The sequence below is a fragment of the Mugil cephalus genome, chromosome 1 (assembly GCF_022458985.1).
Source record: "Mugil cephalus isolate CIBA_MC_2020 chromosome 1, CIBA_Mcephalus_1.1, whole genome shotgun sequence".
Taxonomy (NCBI): domain Eukaryota; kingdom Metazoa; phylum Chordata; class Actinopteri; order Mugiliformes; family Mugilidae; genus Mugil; species Mugil cephalus.
The window spans coordinates 18,271,525-18,294,058 of record NC_061770.1 but is presented as its reverse complement, the minus strand read 5'-3'; the positions used below and the strand labels follow the sequence as shown (position 1 = coordinate 18,294,058).

Genomic DNA, 22,534 nt, shown 5'->3' with positions numbered 1-22,534 from the left:
ATAAATATATAACACTGTTAACACATGTATTACATATGCTTATTTCCAGTGTCAGAGCTAACATCTGCAGGCAAACTGTTCCTATTTATTTAGAGAAATATCAACTGACTTTGAAAAGAGGCTCTTTGTTACCTGAGGGGTCTGCCTCTGTAGAAGAACTTGAATTGTAATCTTAAGAGCAATCTGAAGCCAGTGATGGGTGTGGTTTTTTTGTTTTGTTGTTTCTGATAGTGGTTTATACAGACCTGAATGAGAGCGCACCGTCCGCAATGTGCAACGTGTTTGCAGACATTTTTGTTATTCAAATCTTCTTGTTCCTAAATGATCTTCCCAGATCTTTTCTTTCTGTAACAGTCATCATGCTGCTTAAGTGTTCCAACGTAATTTATGACTAAGAATAAGTCTGGTCAGGCATAAACTTTGACTATATTTTACTGTTTTATTTCAGAATATAAATAAACACCTCAAACAAAAAATGCAAAAGTCACTCAGGTATCAGTACTGTGCAGAATTGATAGGAATATTAGCACCTCGAAGGCAGTCAGTTGAAGCCACATCTATTTCCTTTAACGGTGCAGCGTAATAAAATAACAAATGTACAACATTTACAAAAATATACATACATTCTTTACTATAACAAAGCTTTTTTTCTGGAATGCTTTTTATAGGTTCACTAGAAACATAAGTCAAATGGACAGCCTGTTAGAAAATTTAAATCTTAAAAAACAACAACAGTGCAGATCATATATTACATTAAAAATAACATTAAAGCTGAATACTATGTACAATGAAGTCCTTTTTTAAAAAAAAAAACAAAATAAATGCTACATATCAAACACACAGTTGAAATCTGCGTCCGTCGGCTTCAGTTCCTTTCGTGCATGCACTCATCATTCCTCTGCTCCACTACCTGCCGTCTAACAAAGCAGCTCATACTGTACACAGCAGGAGCAACACAGCCTGTGCTTGTTGGCTTTTATTATCCCTCTGATAGAGATCTGTTGTTTGCACACGTCCAGACGAGTGCCGGGCGATTGTTTTGTTTTATGACCATCTCTGCTGGGTCGCCATGGCACCAAGGCCTCCGGCCCCAAAGTCTAATCCCGTCCAATGTGTCGAAATTCCAGACGTTGGCTGAATCATTCCTGTTTCACAGTCGTACTCCCAAATGTTGTCATAGTCTACTTCCTGGTCATCTGGTTCTGTGGGTTCGAGGTATGAGTGGCGATCTGCAGGAAGGATAGAAGATTCCCAGGCTTTTAGTGTCGAGCAGTGCAAGAAAAAAAAAAAAAAACCTTGCCCTTACGGAATAATCTCGTGCACAGCCTTAAAGTAATTATGGTGTGATTTACTTTTGTCTTAAAATACAATCTCTCTGTTAAACCAGTGGTGTAACATTCCCCTGCTCCACCTCCACCTGCTGTCCTTCTAATAGTACACACGTTTCATGTGTGATAAAAGAGCTCATAGATCTGTGAAACCAGTTGTGTGCTGTCAGTCACAGCGAAGGAGTAAACTCTGTGGAACAGTGTTCTCTTACACCAAACCCCCTCCCTCCTTCCCTCCTGGGACATCTGCACAAATGGCATTTAGGGCTGCACTAAGCTCCATTTCATTGGCACATTTGAGCATTTCCTGCATCTTCACTCCTGCAGCCTTTAACCTCGTGTCTACCTGCCGACAGGGTTCAGCCAATCCAAAGTGCATGCATGCATGCATGCAGTGGTAACGTGCAGCAGGACTGTGTCCCCGGTGGTATTTAGGAGGGCAGTTTGCTGTGCTCATTCTCATAAAGCACAGTGAGGAAATACGATGCTGCACTGTTATAGACTTGAAACCGTGCCCATAGTTTCTCTATGGAACTATAAATGTGTCTATCCCTGCCAGTAGCATTGACAAGCGCAGATTTTTTTTTGACTCTTTTGTTGAAGCATGTAATCAACTTCTTGAATACACTTGAACGCACAGGCATAGCATACATTTTTTTATTATTATTATTAGTTTTGTCACTGCATGCCTTTTGATTCTTACCTGGTGAGTAACCATAAGGCATCTGGGCGGCGCACCTCACAGAACTCGACGGGGGACGAATCTGTCGACAGACGTGAAAACAGAAAGTGAGTTCCCGCGATCAACTACAATAAACATTCTCATGTTTCCTAAAATACGCGTTTCATCTGTGGCACCTGTTTAAATATCACCTGCAGCACAAGTACATATACACTCGCTCTGCAGCCACGCGGATTTCAGTTCGGATCGCAGCATTCCAGAAACCGGAGTGTCCTGGGAGACGAGTATCTCGGTGCTTCTCACCTGCTCTTGCACTTGGCTGGGTATAGGCAGCAGCTTTAGCCTCGACACGGCCTCTGCTCTCTGCTCTGCTTGGCTTTGGGGAGTTTCCATGTCCGGGCCCAGAGAATGACCCTCAGAGTTCATCAGGACTAGGCTTCTCCTGCAGCGTCTTCCCATGGGAGGGGTGCGGAGCTGGAAGGAGGAGGGTAGGAGCTGCGTGTCCTGATGGTGGTGGAGCTGCTGAAAGGGTTCTTGCCAGCTCTGTTGCTAAAGAACACAGAGGCACATCATTAACATTAAGGATAATTACCTTATTGTCAAATTGTCGAAAACATTTGTAACTGAGGTAGTTTAATGGGATTTTACTCCCTAATAAGTTAAGGTTTATTAATTCAATCAACACTTTTACGCCAGGTAATGTGTGGAAGATTTATGGGTGTTTATGCGTGTGTCCCGCTCGATATCAGACGGGCTGCGAGGGTGTAAATTGAACCTATGGATCCAGTATCGTTGACCCACTTACCACTGTCCTGGCCTCCTCCAGGGAGTAGACCTCGGGGCTGCTGGGCTCATCGTAGAGAGGCGACAACGGCTGCCGTGGGGCGCACATATCGGAGTGGCGCTGGGGAGCGCTCAGGGGGTAGTTCAGGGATGTCTGAGGTGTGCTCCAGCTGTTAGACTGATCACAGAGGAAACAAACAGAAGCAAGCGTTAGTTACACCAAGTGACGACAGCAGAGGCAATCGCCCAGTCCTCCTACCGATTTGTCACTCTGCAAGTACAATTGCATCATCCACAGTTAGCTTTATGATTTGATTACTACATACACGCTTTGAACTACAGCCAGTTATGATGCGCAGCAATGTAGCAGCAGAGTATGTAGACTATTCTTTATTGCTGAACTATAATAGAGATTTAATGCCGTCTGTCACCGAGAAAATTGATCCTTCAACCGTATATAAATTGCAGTGTTACTTCGTTTGTTAACACCGTATACATGACGGACACCCTCAGCCTGCTGCCCACCATGTCTATTTTAGTCACTGTGCACATGACATGTAAAATAAGTCAACGGTCTCAATGGGAATATGTGGTTATCGTGTTAGACGCCAGACTGAATTACCTTGACCAGGGGGGCTTTCTCCAGCCGCTGCGGGCTGGCGTGGTGCAGGGCCGAGTACGGCGTGCTGTAGATCTGCGACAGCCCCGAGCTCTCTGCAGGCTGGAGGTAGGAGCTGTGCTGCGGGGAAGAGTAGCGCAGCGACAAAGGTCGCAGGTCACGCTCGGGCCTCGTGTGGGACGACACGCTGTTGGTCCTGCTGCCAAGCCGGGCGGTCTCAGCCGAGGACGGGCGGCTGGAAGTGTACTGCAAGGACACCGGCGGGAAAAGGTCAGCCAAGAGTTGTTGGCTTTACAGCACATCAAGTATTTTAACCACTGCGTCACGAAGTGACTTTTCTCTAAAGCGTCATTTTTCCAAAGGTCATCTTGGCTTCTCCACTTGAAGCTAATTGGACGAGCAGGGAGCCTACAAAGCCCCTCTCCTGGGGGAGTTTGGTCAAATGTCCTGATAACGCAGGGAGTCTGGAGAGTCTGAAGTTAACAAGCAAACTTCTCATTGCTAAATCGGGATCTCAGGATCCCCTAGGAGTCCTTTAGATACAAAAGTTGTTTTGATGGGTAGACGGTTTTGGGCAAGTGTAACGACCTTGTTATGGTTTAGTTTCGTACTACGAGGCCTGAGGATCACCACAGGAGCTTTGGTAACAGGAGCGCTTTGGTCTCTAGACCTTGCTTAATAATTAACTTTGTGAACGAAAGGTGTCGTTGCCCAGCTCCACCAAAACAAACACAGCACCAACTCCTGCCACAGTCATACGCGATCGTGCAAATATTGTAGTGTTTGACTAAATCGGCTTGAACTTGAGAGGCTGACTTACACAGAGGGGTTCGGTGTACCCTGGGGAGAGAGGGTTTTCTTCGTGAAAGGGTAACTGCAGGTTTTGGGAATTACGTCCGCTGGATGACCGGCTCAGCTTAAGAGACTCCATCCTTCCTTGACTGTGTCCACTCAGCCTGTCAAACTGTGGAGCCTAAAGATTAAAATAACAAAAATCAGATAAGTTTCTTTCAGAGTTTTATCTTTTTTTTTTTTTTTTTTTTTAGTCACACTCAATGTTGGCTTGTCATGTCCAAGTCTCGTTTATCACTTTTCCTCATACCTAAATCCACCCCACCCGTAGGCTTACGATAGATAGCTTGCTAAACAGCGATGCATCAGCTGTGACCAACGTGTCGTATCTGTTAGGGAGAGCAGGCCTCACCTCCGTACTCGTCGGGGTGTAGATGATGTCATACACAGGGGGCGGAGGGCTGAGAACGGGCACGTCAGCGGCTTTGAACTGCTGGATCCAGTCGCAGAACGTGGTCCTATCCAGACAGGACACCACTATGGGGTTGATCAGCTTCCCTGGGAGGGGACGAGGGGAGGACAAAGCTCGTCATTTGGTCCAGTTGCTCGCTGGAATGTGCTTTAGCGAGACTGTTATTCACCAGGGATAAAACCAGCTCATTCATGGAGGGGTTACGCTCCGTGACGCGAGCAGATTCATGGCAGAAGCCACTTAGCATAAAGCATGCATAAGAATGAATGCAATCGTTAAAATCCCCCTCTGTTCTCTGACTCAAGTGTATTTACCTTCAATCATAAAGGTGTTGGGCTTGACGTCCTGACAGGGAGTGGTCACCGTAATCATGTTGAGGGGAAGTTTTCCCTGCAATCATAGGAGAATGTAACACAACTGCCTTGCGCAAACACTAGATATAGTAGAAGCACACTGTCCAGGAAGCGATTGGGTACAAAGGTGGAAGGAAGCCAATGCTACCTTATAGAAGAGCCCGTCATTCTCCTCTGACAGGATGATCAAAGTCGATGGGTACATCACCAGCAGCCTGTCGCTCTGTTCCTGTGGGCAAACAATTAGAATAGGATCTATGAAGTGTGCACACCAGACACTTTCATTGCAGTTTATCAGTTTTATATGTCTTGTCTGCATATTTTCCGTCTTTTTTTCCATCGTATTGTTAAAGGCAGGCCTTTTTTTAGCAGCATGACGGATCAGACCTATTACATAAGACGCGCATGCACAGAATATTTTAAAGGTAAGATGCAAGCCCCGATAACTCCAACACAAAGATAAGACTCTGAATGACACACGGCGTACAAAAGGCAACCGTGAGACCTGGAACAAAGAGGAATAAAAAAAACACGTTCATCCTTTAATACCGTGCTGAGAGGCACGCTTTAAATCCCGGTTCAGTCGAACCAGTTAGCAGGACATTTAAAGGTGCGGCAGACTGAGAGTTTATGTTTCTTCTATTTCCTCTCTTTCTCGGAGGGTGTGTCCGGACAGACAGCTGACATTCCAGCTGTGAGGTGAGTCGAGTCACTGCGTGAGCCGAGGCGAATGCCTCTCACACACCCAGGCCCTAAATCTCACGCTCGCTTCAATAGGGCTGCCGCCGTTTCCCACAGAGAATTAACCACACGCAAGCCGTGTCATGACTGCCGCTTTTATTGGCTGCCATGTGAAGATGCATCAGCATTAATCGTTTGCACCCATGTCAGATTTTGGCTCGAGCGGGGGTTCCTGTACTAGTCAGCTGGTCGCAGGCGTTTGATTGGAAAAATAAACACAACGGGAGTGGGGCCGTTCGCCCCCGAAACTATGGACTCCACCCTTTTCTTTGACTCGCTCCTTACATTGTGTTGAGGTAATGTGTGGAGTCTGTGTTGTGAAACTTGAAAACCATGTGAGTCACCTGCGTTTAGTGATGATGTTATCCTGCTTTTATTCCTCATGTAAAAAAAAAATCCCAGATTTTGAAAATATGTTGTGACAGTCTGCTGTACTGTATATTTCCAAAAATATGACAGAGAACAGTGATTCACTCTTGGTAAGTAGTGGTGTGTTGTCGTACCTGACAAGGCAGGTGCTGCAGTCGGACTTTGGTGACATAGGTGATGGGGCCCAGGCTGTCCCTCTGAGAGCCCTCCCACTCGTATATGTACTCTCTGTTGATCGAGTTTCTCAGCTCCTCTCTTCCCTCGAGAGTCTCCTCTTGGTTTAACTACAGTGAACACACAAGGGAAGTTAGGACGGAAGTTAGGCATAATCACAAAAGTAAATACAAACACGACACAACTCTATCCTTAAGTCAATTTGAACATGTTGATTTGACCTTTTTTGTCTTCCAGGAATGTCACTGTTTTTTTTTTTTTTCCTTTCAAAGGCTTCTAAGCTAAGGAACTCGAACTTGTTTTCTTCTCTCGTGACACATCTTTAATCAGTCATTTCACCACCTGTGGGTGTAGAGTCAGCGCTAGAACTCTGCACAGATGTTGTTGTTGGCCTGATGTGGGCCGTGATGCGGTCAAGGCCGCTCCCTAGCATCCAGGCCTCGGGGGCAGAGCCAACGGTGACCTACTTGACTCACCGAATTATCACGCTCGCACACATCCGGGTTTATCAGAAGCAGTTACAGACAAAGCATTTTTACTGGTTGATCCGCCAGGTGGATTAAAAAAAAAAAAAAAAGACCAATCAAGGGCTTTGGCAACAAAAAGCTGCTTAGTCATCATACCGGAGGTATTTTTATTTTCTAACCAGGTGGCACCCAACAAGTGTGAACTTACTTTCACTCTGGTGTAGATTTCTGGCGCAATTGCAGTTCCTCCATTGGCCTCGATGTTCTCTTTGAGCAGGCCGAACCAGAGGTCCATCTCCTTTTGGTTGGCACAGTAGACGATGATGGGGTTAAGACTTACACCTGCGGGGTGGAGAGATCACAAGGTCAACGAGGGAAAGTGGTTCCTCTCTCTGAGCCGCTTTGCAGCAGCTTAGCAAATGATTTACAGGGTAAACACAGGGTGTTTAGAGCAAGTTAGACAATAAGTACAATAAAAGTTAACATATGTTCCAGAGAGTTAACCACATCTAAGTCATGTTGAGGGGGGAAAACAACCCCTGACCTGCTGTGTTTGGTATTTAAAAATCGTTGTAGACTCTGCCTCCCACAATCTGCTCACCCAGAAGGAATGAGTAAGACCTGGAGAAAATAGAGCTGGAATCTGCCTGTACCTATCTCACAAATACCAGAGATAGTCAGATAGCCTGATAGTCTATTTCATTCCAGCCCCGTGGCTTTGTACTGCATATCCACGTCATTTGTCCTTAACAAACAGCTACTTCTGTTGACTTTCTTCTCATTAGCTGAAGACCTTGACCATAGCACTCCATCAAAAAGCGGTGTTTCACAGCCGAGAAATGTGAAAACGTCTCTGACTCAGACTTTCAGTCAGTTTAAAGAGGTCATTAAACCATTGTTAAATGCAATTATCCCCCATTATTTAACTCTCACGGCCACGGCTTCTGGGAATTTTTTTTGTTTTTAACAGATCCTCTCGTGCCGCGCTCGCTTCGTCACCCCTCGAACTCAGCGTGTTTTCCGCCCACCGAGAGGAAGAGGCTGGGAAGTAATCCTCTGCATCAGACTTCTCACTTGACTCAGACTTTCATCACGCTTCCCCTACATGTTTCCTGTAGGCGATGCGTCCCGTAAGGTAAACAAAGGTTCTCGCAAAGTGAGGAGGTGCTGGAACACAATACCGCGAAATAACAAGCTTGATATGGAAAACCAACTTTGCTAAGATGCTAGTGATAAAGTTCAATAAACAGAGAAATCTTACACCGACCTTCATGACTGAAATTGACTTTTCACATTGTATTAATTCCTGGTTTGTTGATTTTTGTTTCCCAAGCCATCTTGTCTTTACAGCAGCTTAGTCCTTCTTAAGTTTCACATCGTTTTTTTTTTTTTTTTTTTTTTTTTTCTCCCATTGATCAGAGTTCAAAAGCTAAGTGGCTTTTCCATCAGGCATTAACCTGAGCTGGTCATGGAATGTGCCATAGATTATGTGCAGTGACAAGGCTAAGAGCGGTAGCTGGGCTTTTCTGCGCGACAGCTGGGCCGAATGAAGTGCACCTGTTGTCTAACAAGCAGGGCTTTTAAGGCCAGTTTGCCCCCCTCTCGCCCCCCCTCCCGCCCGACCAATGGTGACGGGGGCCCAAGCTCTGGTTAGTCTTGGGTATGAGTAGAGGTGAAGAGGTGACGGGGGAAACATCGGAATGTGATAACATCGGAAATGCCGCAACCTGAAAATAGTTTGTGGTTTCGTGGGTTTTCCTTTGATCCATAACTGATCGGGCCGACAGACACGGCAGACCACCGAAAGAGAAACGCAGAGACAGATAAGAGCTAAATTACTAAGTACCTTTGCCAAACTCTAGTGCGTCCACCAGTTTTTTTTAAGTCTGAAATCGGCCACTTGCTTTAAAGCCTCCTGTCGGATTAGCGAGTTTGAATCCGAATTGATTGATTTTGCTACACTCAACGCAGCTAATAAAACAAAACAGATAATTAAGACATACCGAGGCTGAGTGCCAGCAAACACTCGAGCCCTCTCCAGTGGAGTCAAACTCACCGTTTATTTGAAAGGCGAATTCCTGGGGTTGGCTGTGATTGCAGTTCTGCTGCAAGTTGCAGATGTTGAGTTCTTTCAACGGGAGAGTCCCCTGCACATGGATAAACAACAACAACAACAACAAAAAAAAAAGTTCAGTCGCGCTCATTAACGAACCGAAATCATTCTCTGCAACATTTGCTTTTGCTGTCACGCTCTATTTCTGCCAACTATTCAAGTTTTGACAAAATAATGAATGACTGTGACACTGGGATCAGCCTTGCAAGTCAGCGATGAATTCACGTCTGCCTTCCATTCGCAGTCTGACTAATACTGTATAGAGGCGCTTGCATGTCTCTTTTCTGCGTGGATCTGACTTCTCAAAAGGCACATTAAAGCGGTGATTAATGGCTGCTCATGCTTTACGAGACAGGTGAAGAGGTGCAGGGACGTAATCATACTTTCTGTTTACCAACACAGAGCTGGTTGACAGGGAACGCATATCAGACAGTATGATGACCTAAAATGAAACTTAGCAGTCCTGAGATAGTGTGATGATAATCTGATGTGTCGGACGGAAAATGTACCTGGTATGTCAGCCCAGTTGCATTGTTGGAAACAAAATGGAGGTGCGTCTGGAAAAGGTCCAGGTAGCAGTCGTGTATATCCTGGAGGAATAGAGAGTTAAACAGAGTTAAAATATTACAAAGAGAAAACTAACTTGTGAAATTTATGCTCGATAGAACGAAGCGCTGCATGCGCACGTTCACACGTGAGCCCCATATATTATTATACCAGTGTCGGAAATGTGTCAGTTATTAAAGTTTACTTAAACTGCAATAACATATTGTTCTTGTGTCATCCGCTGAATCACAGTGCACCTACGAGGAAGCTTCAGATTTTGCGGTTTCGTTGAATACAGTGTGTTCTTTTGCCATTGTGACGTGACTCCATCCATCAATCTTTTTCCTCGCTTTTTGACACAAATGTTGTGTCACAGCTCTGACAAATTGCAGTTCCCACAGCGAGGAGCCTCTATCAGGCCGTGGGATCAAAGGCACTCTCTCTGCCCTGAGGTTTTCTGTCGTGGATGTTTCACAACCCGAGCAAAAACAAGCATGTCCAAACACAGGCTGCGGTGTGGTTTGTGGAAAACTGATTGGATTATTCACAGCCTGCCACCGAGTCAATGCCAGCAACGGGTTTCTGTATTGGCTGGTGGCTGTAGAGCAACATCCTGTTACCAACTCCGACTCTTTGTGTTGGTTTTGACACTCACAATAATGACTTGCACGATGTGTTACTGTGGGCTTGGTCATTGTTTAAGACCCCTTTAAACCACAGGATTGAGGATTGGGCAGGTTTATATTTGTTTCTTTTTATAGCTGCTCTCCTGACATTGCAACACGCAGTAATTAATGAGCTATTTAGTTCCGCTCACCTGGCAGTGGAGGAAACGGAAACGGACTCTGGAGCTGTGAATCATCCGTCCGTAGTTCTTCACGTTGATGCTGCTCTTCTTCCAGCCGCTGGCCGGGTCATAAGGAAATGGGGGGTCCCATTTCGTGTTCTCTATTGTCTGCAGGTCTTTAGGGGACATTTCCTGCAAAACAGTTGTGGTGAAGTTAAGGCATGAACAAACCAGACAGACCTGGCACTATGGAGAGAGACTGCATTAAAAGCGTGTCAACATTCTGCTTGCAGATGATTGACTTAACATCTTTTAAGTCCGTGTCCTAGGGGCTGGTAGAAGCTCTTACCTTCCAGGGGGTTACAGTGCTCAGGATATTAATGATGCTGTTGGACTTCTCCTGTCCCTCTTGGGGATTCTTTTTGCGAAACAGTCGACTGCTGCATGAAAGAAGAAAACCATGTGTCATTATTCACTTCACTTAATATTTACCATTGTAAATCATGTTTGTGTCTGCGTTGCATTCAACGGCTGGCCTAACCAGAAAGTTAGTTTTTTTTCCAGTTAAGTTTTCACAGCGGGTGAATGACTTTTTAATCATGTTGTGTGTCTCAGGTCATATAAATTAATCAGAGCCCCTTCCTTTGTCCCCACACCATCAATGCCGGCCATTTAAATGATAAGAACAATCAAGTTCTGTGCTTCTGATAGCGAGGACGTGCATAGGAAAATCAGCATTCAATGTCCCTCTTTGTTTTGCATGACCCTCATCTGTTACCATTAGTGTCACATCTTTACGAGGAAGCTCCCTCGCTGCAGAGATAGAGGCCTGGGAGCTGCGTGTACAATCTCAGCTTGTAGTTTATCTGCTAATCTGTACATATGTGTGCCAGCGTCCACACCGCAACAACGCCGGCTTTTGTTTGAGTGGTGAGAATCCAGGACAGTCCATGCAGGAAACCCATGTCCAGCATTAATCATTAATTATACGCGCATGTGAGCTTATACTGTTCAGTTAAATCCCCTTTTTTTTAAAAAATGCACACGGAGAAAAGTATGACAGCCATTCGAGCTGATGCAATACGCAGATACAAAGGGAAAGAGGAATGCAGTGTAGGTGAAAGACAGGTAGTTGGGTTTGCACACCCAACATTTTGCTGTCACTGCTGCGGCGTTCAGGAATTCAGAACCACTCACTCCCAGTCTCTGTAGGGAATATACCTGAGCCTGGCCTCATTCCCCAACACAAAGAGTTTAGTAGGGAACACAGGAAACAGGAACACTGAGCGTATTGTTTGTGCTGAGCCATCGATCCGACTTGGAAGGTGGATCGGTGTTCAAGCTGGAGCCGTTAAGTTTTTTTTTTTTTTTGAAACCCAGAGTTGCCCTGCCTCTGCTTTTATTTGAAAACCAAGAGCTGAACGGCACGATTGACAAAACCCAAAGTCTGAATCATCACACAGCACAGCGCAGCACAGCACAGCACAGCACAGGGCAGGGGACTGGAGCTGAGGCTAATTACAATCAGATGCGGTGGTCCAGCAGAGTTGGCTGCACTAAGTGGAACATGCCCAAACTATACCAGCTAGAAAAACAAGCACACACCATCCTTGTCAGTTGTGTTCACGTTCAAAGTCCTCTGGTCAGATCAGTACAAGCTTTGATCTTCTATGTATACAGTCATAAACAAGATCATTTTATAACTGCAATCACACACACCTGAACGTGATAAAGAATGTGCTCACATCCTGATTTTTTTTTTTTTACACATATATATTTTTTGGAGGGAAACCAGACTCGGTGACAGCTGGCAGATCGTCTTCACAGAGATGCAAAGAGGAGGCAAATGGTAACTGGATCATTGACACCGCTGGCGAGACGGGCACCACGCAGGCACGGCTCCGGGACTATCCTGTATTACCATATGATCCTGACCCTGGCCCCACGAAATTCACAGCCTCTGTTTAACCCCCCCCCCCCGGCTGCTCAAACCCTGACAAATACCGAGAATTCCTCCCAGCTGAAACGCTGTCTAAAATACATGTGCTCTTTGTGGAGCACAACACATACAACACACTAACATGAGGAGAGTAGGGAAGCCCGGACAGGTTGGATTGTTCTTACCTGTTTCGGCGTATAAAACTCTTGCCGGAGTATCTGAAGTTGTGCTGGGGGACACATGACATGCTGCTCCCCATGCTGCCGTCCAAGCTGTGAGGCTTTGCGCCGCTCTGTAGACAAACTGTAGTCCTTCTGTGATGGATGGGTGTAATCCAAACAGTGCGGTGCGCTCCCTGCTCAAGTCAGAGTTGTACTGAGGGACAGGAGGGTTGGGTGACGGGCTGTAGGCTGTGAGAGAGTGTCTGTGTAAAAAAAAAAAGGGGGCGGGGTTCAAGCATGCGTCACAGACGGCGGGTCTGAGCAATCAAGGCACGGTGATCATACCCACGTTTTTATAAGAGGTGTCTGATCTGTGTGTAAATACAATAAAATACTATTGCAGCCCGAATCCAGACGTGACGTTCGTCCGGATTTTCAATATGATTAGCTGTACTTTACGTTGAGCAGCTGGAGTTAGTCACTTGAAAATGATTAATTAATGTAAACGACTAAAGAACCAAACTGTGAGTATCTGTATATGTTCTTTCTAAAATAGTTTTTATCTAGACACCTTGCTGTCAAGTTAATTATCATAAATAAGGCTGTAACTAAACAAGGATAGTGGCTTGGAGAATATGATGAGACTTTTTTTTGTATTATTAGACATCAGGTAGATGTTCAACTTGATGTGAAGAACCTAGAGATGCACAGCTGGGCCCAGATGTGCGGTGAACACTCTGAGAGTCATCTCTAGGTTCTTATTAAAGGCCAAGTGCTGATGTTTTCCTGAATGCAGGACATGACTTCGATTTGTTAAACATTCCTTGTAGCAGTGGTAATATTTTTTTATTTTATTTTTTTTTTTGTTATTAAAATAAGGTTAGAAGGCAGCAACGGCAAATTCTTAAAAGCTGTCATTCATCAGTTTCCTGTTTTAATAGTCTGGCAAATAGACTGGTTTATCTGGTTTATATTCTAAGCTATTAAAATGATTATGTCTCTTTTTTTTAACTCATTTCGAACACTTCCTTGTGAAGTGGTTTTCCCCCTTGTTTCTTAATCTAGATTTGAATTCCTTGGAAAAATAGTCAAGTTGCACTTTCAGTTATTTTAGTATAAAATCCAATATTTACACTCAGTACAAAAGACAAGAGGAGTGGAGATACGGTTAGAATTTGTTGTGACCCAAAACATTTAATGTACCTTTTAAATAAAAGGACATTAGACACAAATGGATGAGTATATTCAAGACAGTAGAATGTAAACAAGATTCAAGATTACAAATGTGTTGAAACAGCAGTCCGTGGGTTGGAGGAAGGGAGATTAAGGATGGGATGAGAGGAACGAGGAAGTTTGCTGCATTTGAAAGTGGTATTTAAGTCAGATGATTAATAGATGTCATCAGATTACCTACAGCTCCTTAAAATAATGTGAGCGTGCTCAATCATGGCATCATTTACACTGTAAACAATTGTCCTTCTTCTTCATGACCAGCTCGGTGTTGCATTGTTGGGGGGAGATTTCAAGGAGAAAAATAAACACAAAGACGGGTTGTCTTTAATGAATGTCCGATAGACAGTTTTATTAGTGAAACGGGATTAGATAGGTGAGTGTTTTACACCATCAGATGAACCATAAAGCCCACTTAGTAACAGTTTGTCATCATTTTTGGGATTGGTTCAGCTACATTATACTGATAACTCCATGAAACTATGAAGATTGCTGGACAGTTAATTAGGGCTGGGTGCTAAAATGGACTAAACCAACATAATCCCACGGCAAATATAAACAGGAGAAGGAGGACTAAAACAAAATGACTCATGCACAAGACAGGAGAAAGATGAAGATGAAGAGAAGACAAGTCCAAGTGACAAGTGACAAGACAAGTGTTTCCCATTACTTACCTATACTGTCATGAAATCTGTCAAAAAATGATGCATTCAAGTAAACCAAGTTAGTGTACGTATGTTCTTAAGACTGTTCATTGAAAGCAAGGAAACCCAGGTGGCTGTAGACATGGAGGCTGCAGAAGAAACTGACACGCAAAAAATGCTTGATCACATCAATCACTTTGACGAAATCAGTCGAGGCACATTGTTGGCACCGAATATCATTTCTGCACACATGGGCAAGGTCCTCAAAACTAATAATACTTGCTCGGTCGCAGGCTTTGTGTGTGGTGAATAAGCAGTAGAACAAACCCGCCTCTGTCTGCTAAAACAATCCCAACAACAAAGGCGAGGGGTTCTGGGAGAAGCGTGCCGTTTCACACCTTACGGAGCCAAATGGAGCTCGTTGTTGGGTCACCCCTGCATTGAGTGTGTGTCAATCAAAGGGGGTGGGGGTGGTAGCTGTTGGGGGGACTGGGGCTTGTGTCGGCATGTCCAGACATGTAAATGCCAGCAGACGTCAGTATTGCTATCACTTGTACTTTAAACGCATCAGCGTCATTTTGAAACCTAAGTATGAGGGAAGTTTGATCTTACAGCAAACCCACTTGTTGTTTTCCCCTCAGTAGACCGAACATAAAACACACCGTAGATGGTAAAAATAGACAGAGCACTGTGATATCTGACCTCAGGGGGAGGTATCTGGTGTCACATTGTTTTCCAATGTGAGATATCAAATAGGGGATTCTCCTTCCATCAGTTTTAGATCAGTCATGTGTGAATATCTAACAGGAAGGAAGGGGGAGTAGTTTAAACAGGACGTTTCATTCATAGCGGGTCATTTTCATAAAGCAAGAGCTGAGTGCAAACACATCTTGTTTGCATGTCAGGAGATTCTTCCTGAATTAAATATCAAACATATAAAAGTGGGTCCCTCTAACCTTTGCTTGAAACCACGGTATTTAAAAAATCTGCCTATTTCATAATGTGAATTAAAAGACAAGAGGTCCACTTTGGTAATTAGCGAACGTAGCGGGAAGTTAAGCAGTTCATATTAAATCACATTTAGCTTTCCCATACAGACCATTTAGGAATGAAGTTGAGAATAATAATTCTCAACACTCCTGATGATGACTCACACCATAAACCATGTAATTTTCCAGGGTTTTTTTTTTTTTTTGGAAGGTGTAGTGTGGTCTCATCAGTCAGACGCAGGAGTCAAACTCCCGTGATCACGCTGTGTTTACTCATTAATTAGGTCACTGTCTGTGATGAGCTGCTGCACTCAAATCCTTAAAGGAAATATATGCTGCGGTGTGTGTCAGGTGATCCCAACCTGTTGGACCAGTTGTTAAAACGGATACACCTGAGGCACTAACAGTCACCGGTCTCTTAGCTATGCAGTTGTTTTCACTTCCAGCCTCATGTATTATATTGTCTTGTAAAAATCCTGTTTGAGGTAGACAGGTAACTTATTCAACAAAGAACACTGAGCTCCATGTTATGCATTGTCAGTGAATCAAAATCGTCTGGGTAAATGGCAAGATGTGTCACAAAGGAGGCCAAAACATTAGGTACAATAGTGAAAACAAACACCTTTTACTACAACTTAAGAGTCCTGCACTAAAGCCTCTTTCTTGATTGTTACAATGTTCATTTTATGTTGAAACAGCATCAGAAAGGTGGCATTTCAACTCATTTTGGATAAGGATGTCGATTGTGGTGCTGTTAAACTGGACTGAATTGAATACTAAAGTGTTTCTCTATTTAGCCTAGCCCAGGGACTACAATGGGTGTTATCAAAATGAAAACACAGATGAATCAACAGCTCTATCAGTTAATTTGGTCACATGCTAAATACCATGACTTTGATGAAGCTACGATTTAGTTTTCACAAATTAACACTAAATATCATCCTTGTTTTATTACAACTTGGTTTATTATATGGATTTGTCTAATGACACTGGCCAAATGTTCTTCCTAAGCGATTGTGGTCTGGTAGTCACGCAGGCCAAAGTCAAAACAGGTCATACAAATTATCTGGACAGATATTTTTAGTCGCTGTCAGCTAACTAAGCCAGTGGTCCCAATAGTTTGTATTTTATTGCACACACTAAGTTCATTTTAATAGCTCTGATATCACAGATTTGCCTCAGGCGACGGTCTGTACAGCACACCCACTCAGTACCCCATCACTAGAAAAAAATATTAACAAAAGTTTTCACAGATGTTTGATTATGTTCAGGGGTTCATCTTTAAGTGTTTAATTTCCCGTGGCAGGATCTAAAAATGACCTGGTCAAACAAATTAACAACTGCAATACTTTTTTGTGTTATTTATTTTGAACATTATGTCATCATTGAAAATTATATCATCTTTTGCAGTCTGGCTGCACCTCATGGAAAATAAAGAAGATGAACGTGATATTACACGTAACCATAAAAGTGAGTCACCTCTCTGCCCTAAAATCCCAAGAGGAAGTTATCCAGGGGGGAAAAAAAAGGTAAAGCAGTTTCGGTTCAGAGTGACAAGTTAAGTCGATTATCCAGTCTTTGCCAACATCATTCTTTCCCAGGTTTTTCTCCACCTGTTGGAACAAAAGAAACCACATCAGGTATGAAATCCTGTGAGCGTTGACAAGTACATTATATGTTGTGACGTCAGTCCTTATACTGAAGTTTATACTAAGTTGCTCAACAATGTTTCAGTTCAGCTTAAATAATGATGAAACAAATGTCCAGGTTTACCCAATGTTGAACATATTTACATATTGCTTCTCTGACAATACACAGGTAGCCTGTGCTACCAAATTACTGTTAACATGTTGATTGCTTGTAAATGCACCAAGCAATGTCATGTTAATGTGTTAAATGTTACTATTTAACATAGGCCACCTACCTACATTAGCTTGTTGTTAGATAATGGTTAGTTTGTTAATTGCTAGCAACATGCTAACTGCTTAATAGTATACTAGTTTTAGCTTATGAAGGTGTTTATTAATGTAATATGTTCACATTTAACACAATTACTCGCCAGCTAAATGTTTGTATGTTAAAATAATCAGTTTCAGGATCAACGCTTGACTGGCTACTGATTTTTTTTAAGTTGTCCTACACTTTGTAAAAGTTTACTCATTATCTATTACATTTTCAGAATAATAATTAAGAAGAAGAAATGTTTTTAAACCTGGAACACATAAGACCCTACGTCACTGTGACGTCACAAAACCGTCAAAATGACTTCTTGCTGCATTTTTTGGTGCCAAGAAGGAAAAATCAAACATACTAATGTAAAGTTTTATCACATACTAGCCACTGCCAGTCACAGACAACTTTGGTTTGGTTTTGGCGATTAAAAGAAAGGATTGGAGTGAGACAATCATCAACAACAGGCACACTTCATATAATGTCAGATTAATATGTAATGCATCATCAGTTTCAACCTGGATAACATTATGGGTCTGGGGGATTCTTTATAATAATGCTAATGCTAAGCTGCATTTACACAACTGGTTCCACCTACTTTTTGAAATATCTTTATTGGAGACGCTTCATTTGTTAAAGACAGACCAGACTTGGTCAAATCATCCTTCCAGTGAGTGAGAGAGTAGGGGTCGGTGAATGTGGTCAGAGTCAACATGCACGGCCTCGGAGAGTGACTGTATTAATATATTCTCCAAAATATCTGTTTCCTCATCCATTTTTGCCAAAACCATCTGCTGAAATATGGTAACCGGTGTTTACAGGCTATGTTTGAGATAGAGATAGATAGATGTTTTGCCTCCAGCTAAGCCCCGCCCCTCAGAAAATGTCACATTGTTTACAAACTGTGAAGGGGTCTATTCATGGTGCTATATTAATTTTGACAAATATTTATATGTATACAAGGATATGGTGAACTTGATATTCCCATATTGACAACACACGCCTCGTTTTGCTTTGAAGGTACCTTTAAATGTCCGACACTGGGTCAGGCCAACCAAAGCTTGTGGTAAAGCAAATTTGTCTCTTCATTACTCTCCAATCTTAAAAAAACAAATGTTGTTTGCTTTGTCTTATGGGGTCGGTATAATGGAATACATTTAAAGAATGGTTCCCCTTAATACAATAAAGTCCCATTTCCCTACTGTACATCTTTTCAGTGACAATCTACCAGCAAGCCTTCAGCGTGCTGCGTCTGGTCTAGTGTGCACTTTCGTTTCTAATTTTAACTGTGGTTGGGAAACACGATGAATGCATGATCACGTACAGAGAGTGTTGTCTTAAGGAACAATTAGGTGAGGATATGGAATTTTTAGTAACATTCATTTTGTGATGTGTGTTTAATTTTCTACAGTAGACCTCACTCCAACAGTTTCTGTCACATTGCGCAGCGGGAAGGGGAAATACCCGGTGCTTTGCCAAAAGCAACACCACATCTAGAAAGACAAACAGCCCATTCATTTGTCCTCACTCTATTACACATGGTGAGACTCACAATTCCTGAATGGGCAGTTTCCTATCGCCCCTACAGTGACTTAGTAAAATCATCATTTTGGTACTTTGGTATAATTTCAGCCTGTTCCCACCTGGTCATGTCAAACTCTGCGTTTATCAGATCAACAATCATATCTATACATTTGTAGTCGATAGCTCTTTTTTTTAGGGTGTGTCACATCTGCTGTAAAGAAGAAACCTAAACTTCATTTTCTTTACTGTCATGTTCCCTCCATGTGTGGTGGGTTGAACTTTGGCTCTCCCCGAGAAGTCACTCGCCAGTGTTTATCCAGACTCAGCGGGTGACAGCAGCGGTGCCAAAATCACACCTCGGGCCACTAAAACGGAGCCTGGATACAGGGCCCCCAACATCAGGTGTCCAACAGAAAATCTGAGGTGCCAAAGTTCTCACACAGTACGACCATCAAGGAATCTTAATTGGACCCTGGTCTTGCTTTGAAGGCGAGATCAGTCAAAGTCAGGTTAACAGTTTCAATTCCGAACCGCAGCATATATTACATTTTCTTTTCTTTTATTATTTTTTTTATATATTCTCAATGTTTGCACATTTTTTGTTTAGCTGTCGCATCGTAGGCCTTTGAGGATGGTAATTTCAATCCTGTATTGTGTTGCACATGTCAGAATTGACACTAAAGTTGACTTGTGTTGACTTGTTACACACAAAAACACAAGCGTATTTAGATTCTGTCGTAACAAATACACACGTAGAACATGAAATATGACAAGTGGAGGCTTCTCTTTAATATGACCTTTGACGCAGTCTTTTTTTAATCATTGACTTCCACTCTACTGGAAACCCGTCAGAGTGATGAGTGCTGGCATGTTGGTTTTGGTTTATCTGGAACTGTTGGCAGGTTAAGTGGAAAGTTTACCAGGAAAAAAAAAAAAAAAAAAAAAAAAAAACTGAACCGTTGTAGTTTATAACAGCATAAGCATACTCAACTCCACAATTCAGTTCCTGCTAAAGGTTAGTTATGCAAGTTATATTTAAATGGTGTTTAATTGTAGTTTCTTGTACATATAAATACGATATTTTGGTACAACATTAAGTCCTAGAAATATACATTAGACAAGCAAATTGCTTGCTTTTTTTTGTGTCTTGAACACAAATAGCATATATTTTATATTTTTTGTTTTACTCTTTCTTTAGACTCGTCTTATTCTACTACGTATATCTATATCTATATATACTTTATATATATATTCCTGTTTTTAGGGTCTGTGTTTAACAATCTACTGATTTCACTATGTGACATTGTTGTGTTGTTGCAACTGGCCTTTCATTACTTTGAAAACATCCACATGATAAGTTAACTCTTTATATCAGTCACATTATTAATTAATTTGTGTAGTTGCCATTTGAATTGCGATTACATTACTGTAGCTGGTACTTGACTGGAATTGACAGCTGTTTTTTCCACTCACTGATTTCGGTTTCACCACATCATTTCCACTGAGAGCTGTAAATCAAAGTCATAAATATTTGTAATGAGGTTGTTTCCATCACAGGCCTGGAGGGCTTACTTTTGCACGAAAATGGATGAGTTATATCTAAATCCTTGACGAACGAGTTCACACAATGCTGATTAGGTATTCAGTCCTCGGTCAGTCGGCAAGGTTTAGATCTTGTGCCCATTTACTGGCACAAAAGAAAAGAGCAACGATTGTTTTGCCAGAGCTCCATATAAAAAACGAAACGGCATTCAGAGGACGGACTACAGCCCGAAATAGAAAGCGATTGACAGCGAAGACATGACGATGGCTTTTCCTTGCTGGGGAACATTGAAAGAAGAGAAGGGACAGTGGGCTCACAACGCACGCGTCAACCTTCGTGACTGAAGATGGGGCCAAAAAGTTGTGAGCTGTTTATTTAAGTTGTCAGTTAAAACGTGCTTTCAGAGGCGGTGCAGGGGCCTGGTCCACAATTCAGTGCTTACAGAGAGGGTGACAGTATCTCCTTGATGGGTGGATGAATTCCTTCTTGCACAATGACCTAGATTCTTACTGAGATGTGCAAAAACTCATGTTCACTTTTTTTTGTTTGTTTTTTTTGGCATATACTTGTATGCATGACATTTTTATTGAACTCCGGACTCAATAATTTCCCACTGTGCAATACCCCGTGTTCAATAGGGACACATGTTCACTTGTACTTGTGCATATATATATATTTTTTTTTTTTACATTGATATGTGTGTTCTTATTCTATTCTACTTATTTTACATATTCTCATTGCTTACATTGCTGTGTCTTCTGAACACTGGTACACTTTGAGTAGGAGCTACTGTAACGAAAAAGTATTTTCCCCTTGGGATTAATAAAGCAATTGTGATTGTGATCTGATGAGGGCAGACACCGGGAGAAAGAGAAGAGGCCGCGGCGGTAGGAATGTTCAGCTGCAGCAGCTCTTCCAAACTGAGCAAATTCGTTCAGACACGCTGTAAACTCATTACCACCCCACAGGAGCCAAGATGATTCACAGCTATAGCAGTTAGTTAGCAGAGATACAAATGCAACTCGCCATGCACCAGTGTATGTCTTGATATGTGAACAGAAGAAGGAAAAAAAAAAAAAAAAAAACGTTCCCGGTAATGAGCCGGCAAGCAGGATGTTGGATACCAAACCAGTCTGTTTGCAAAATCTCCCGTACTCCACAATTATTAGTGCTATTGAGAGCTATCATTCTCTGTGTGTTTGAACAACAGGTATTAGCTCATCTGATGACAGTGTTGCAATTGGTAAGCATTTGTAGACGAATACTGACGGAAATCGTGATTGTGACGCAAATACCAGATCAACACTGATCATCTTTCTGCCTGTAAATGTTTTATGTCTTTATGGACATTTATTCAGAATAGATATCTGAGAAGTCTTCCTCAGAGCGTGCGTAGGCCTCTGCCTGAGAAAGAGGATGAACTTTGATGCAATCCGTGCTTCATTCTTTCTGTCATCCTTTGTTTTCCAATGAGGTGTGTTTGAAGACGTCTCCATTGTGAAAACCCCGGCGGTGTGATTCACAGTTCTCCTGTACTCTGACAAGTTTCTATGGTATACTGTAATTGTATTGTAATTGCATGTTGGTCACTAGCAGAGTTAGATATGAATAATAAAGTTGTCAGTACCTCAGCCAGCGGTCCGCTCAGAGCTCTGCAATAATATCTCTGGACACATGTATGAATGTGCAGGGTGTCACGCCCAGCAATTAAAAATAAATAAACAAATAAATAAATAAAAATTCAATAAATGTGACTGCCATTTCCACATCCACAACTAAGCAGGAGACAAAATTGCACTTATTTTGTTCATTAAATTTGAACAAAAATTCATATTCTATTTGTACTTCTTTGCAAAACTAAGGGAAGCATTTGGAGTTGTCTAGATTAGTATACAAAGCTATTTGTGCTGCATGTGGCCCCTGAATTAAAGTGCGTTTGACACCTCTGATATGAGACATGTCACCACAAGATCATTCTAACTAATACGATCTGATACTTTTCTTCATGAAAAAAGAGAAAATCTTTTTTTTTAAGACATCCATTTGCCCCTGATAACTGTTTGATTTGGTTGAAATGTCACTTCAATATATCACAGTTAAAAAGCTTTAAAAGCACTTTAACAATTTAAACTTACATTCCTCTCCGTAAATATTCTGGAGTAAATAAAATTAAGTCACATTATTGGTGCCATTCTTACCGAATCAGCTCTCAAACCTTGGTTTGCAGTCAGATTAGCATAGCCTGGAATATGCTGTCTCTTTAATGTGTTGGTTTTTGTGCAGATAAAACAGACATGGTGTGACATGCGCGTCAGTGAGCTTTATTGG

At 42.4% G+C, this 22,534-nt stretch overlaps 1 protein-coding gene across 2 annotated transcripts; it reads right to left on the bottom strand.

Annotated features, from left to right (window-relative positions):
* Positions 1-414: 414 nt before the first annotated feature.
* On the bottom strand, positions 415-12,566 carry plekhn1 (pleckstrin homology domain containing, family N member 1). 2 transcript variants are annotated; one of them, XM_047609448.1, is made up of 16 exons: positions 12,351-12,562; positions 10,576-10,666; positions 10,257-10,418; positions 9,403-9,483; positions 8,837-8,927; positions 6,989-7,122; positions 6,274-6,423; positions 5,178-5,258; positions 4,991-5,066; positions 4,617-4,762; positions 4,233-4,385; positions 3,416-3,658; positions 2,816-2,971; positions 2,314-2,559; positions 2,032-2,092; positions 415-1,229 (listed from the first exon to the last, which is right to left on the bottom strand). In XM_047609448.1, exons 1-16 carry the CDS (start codon positions 12,422-12,424, stop codon positions 1,045-1,047), a joined length of 2,130 nt encoding a protein of 709 aa, XP_047465404.1. In that variant the 5' UTR covers positions 12,425-12,562; the 3' UTR covers positions 415-1,044. The 2 variants fall into 2 exon arrangements, 1 of the variants encoding a protein (XP_047465404.1); XR_007114466.1 differs by having other exon boundaries at positions 1,140-1,229; positions 2,187-2,559; positions 12,351-12,566.
* Positions 12,567-22,534: the final 9,968 nt, after the last annotated feature.

Bases quoted from the DNA above. Each gene is read 5' to 3' on its own strand.
- plekhn1 (XM_047609448.1), bottom strand. From the start codon at position 12,424: ATGGGGAGCAGCATGTCATGTGTCCCCCAGCACAACTTCAGATACTCC. The intron at 2,560-2,815 runs GTAAGTGGGTCA...TGTGTTCTTTAG, and splicing joins TGGAGGAGGCCAGGACAGTG to CAACAGAGCTGGCAAGAACC. The intron at 2,093-2,313 runs GTGAGAAGCACC...GTCTGTCGACAG, and splicing joins CCAGCCAAGTGCAAGAGCAG to ATTCGTCCCCCGTCGAGTTC.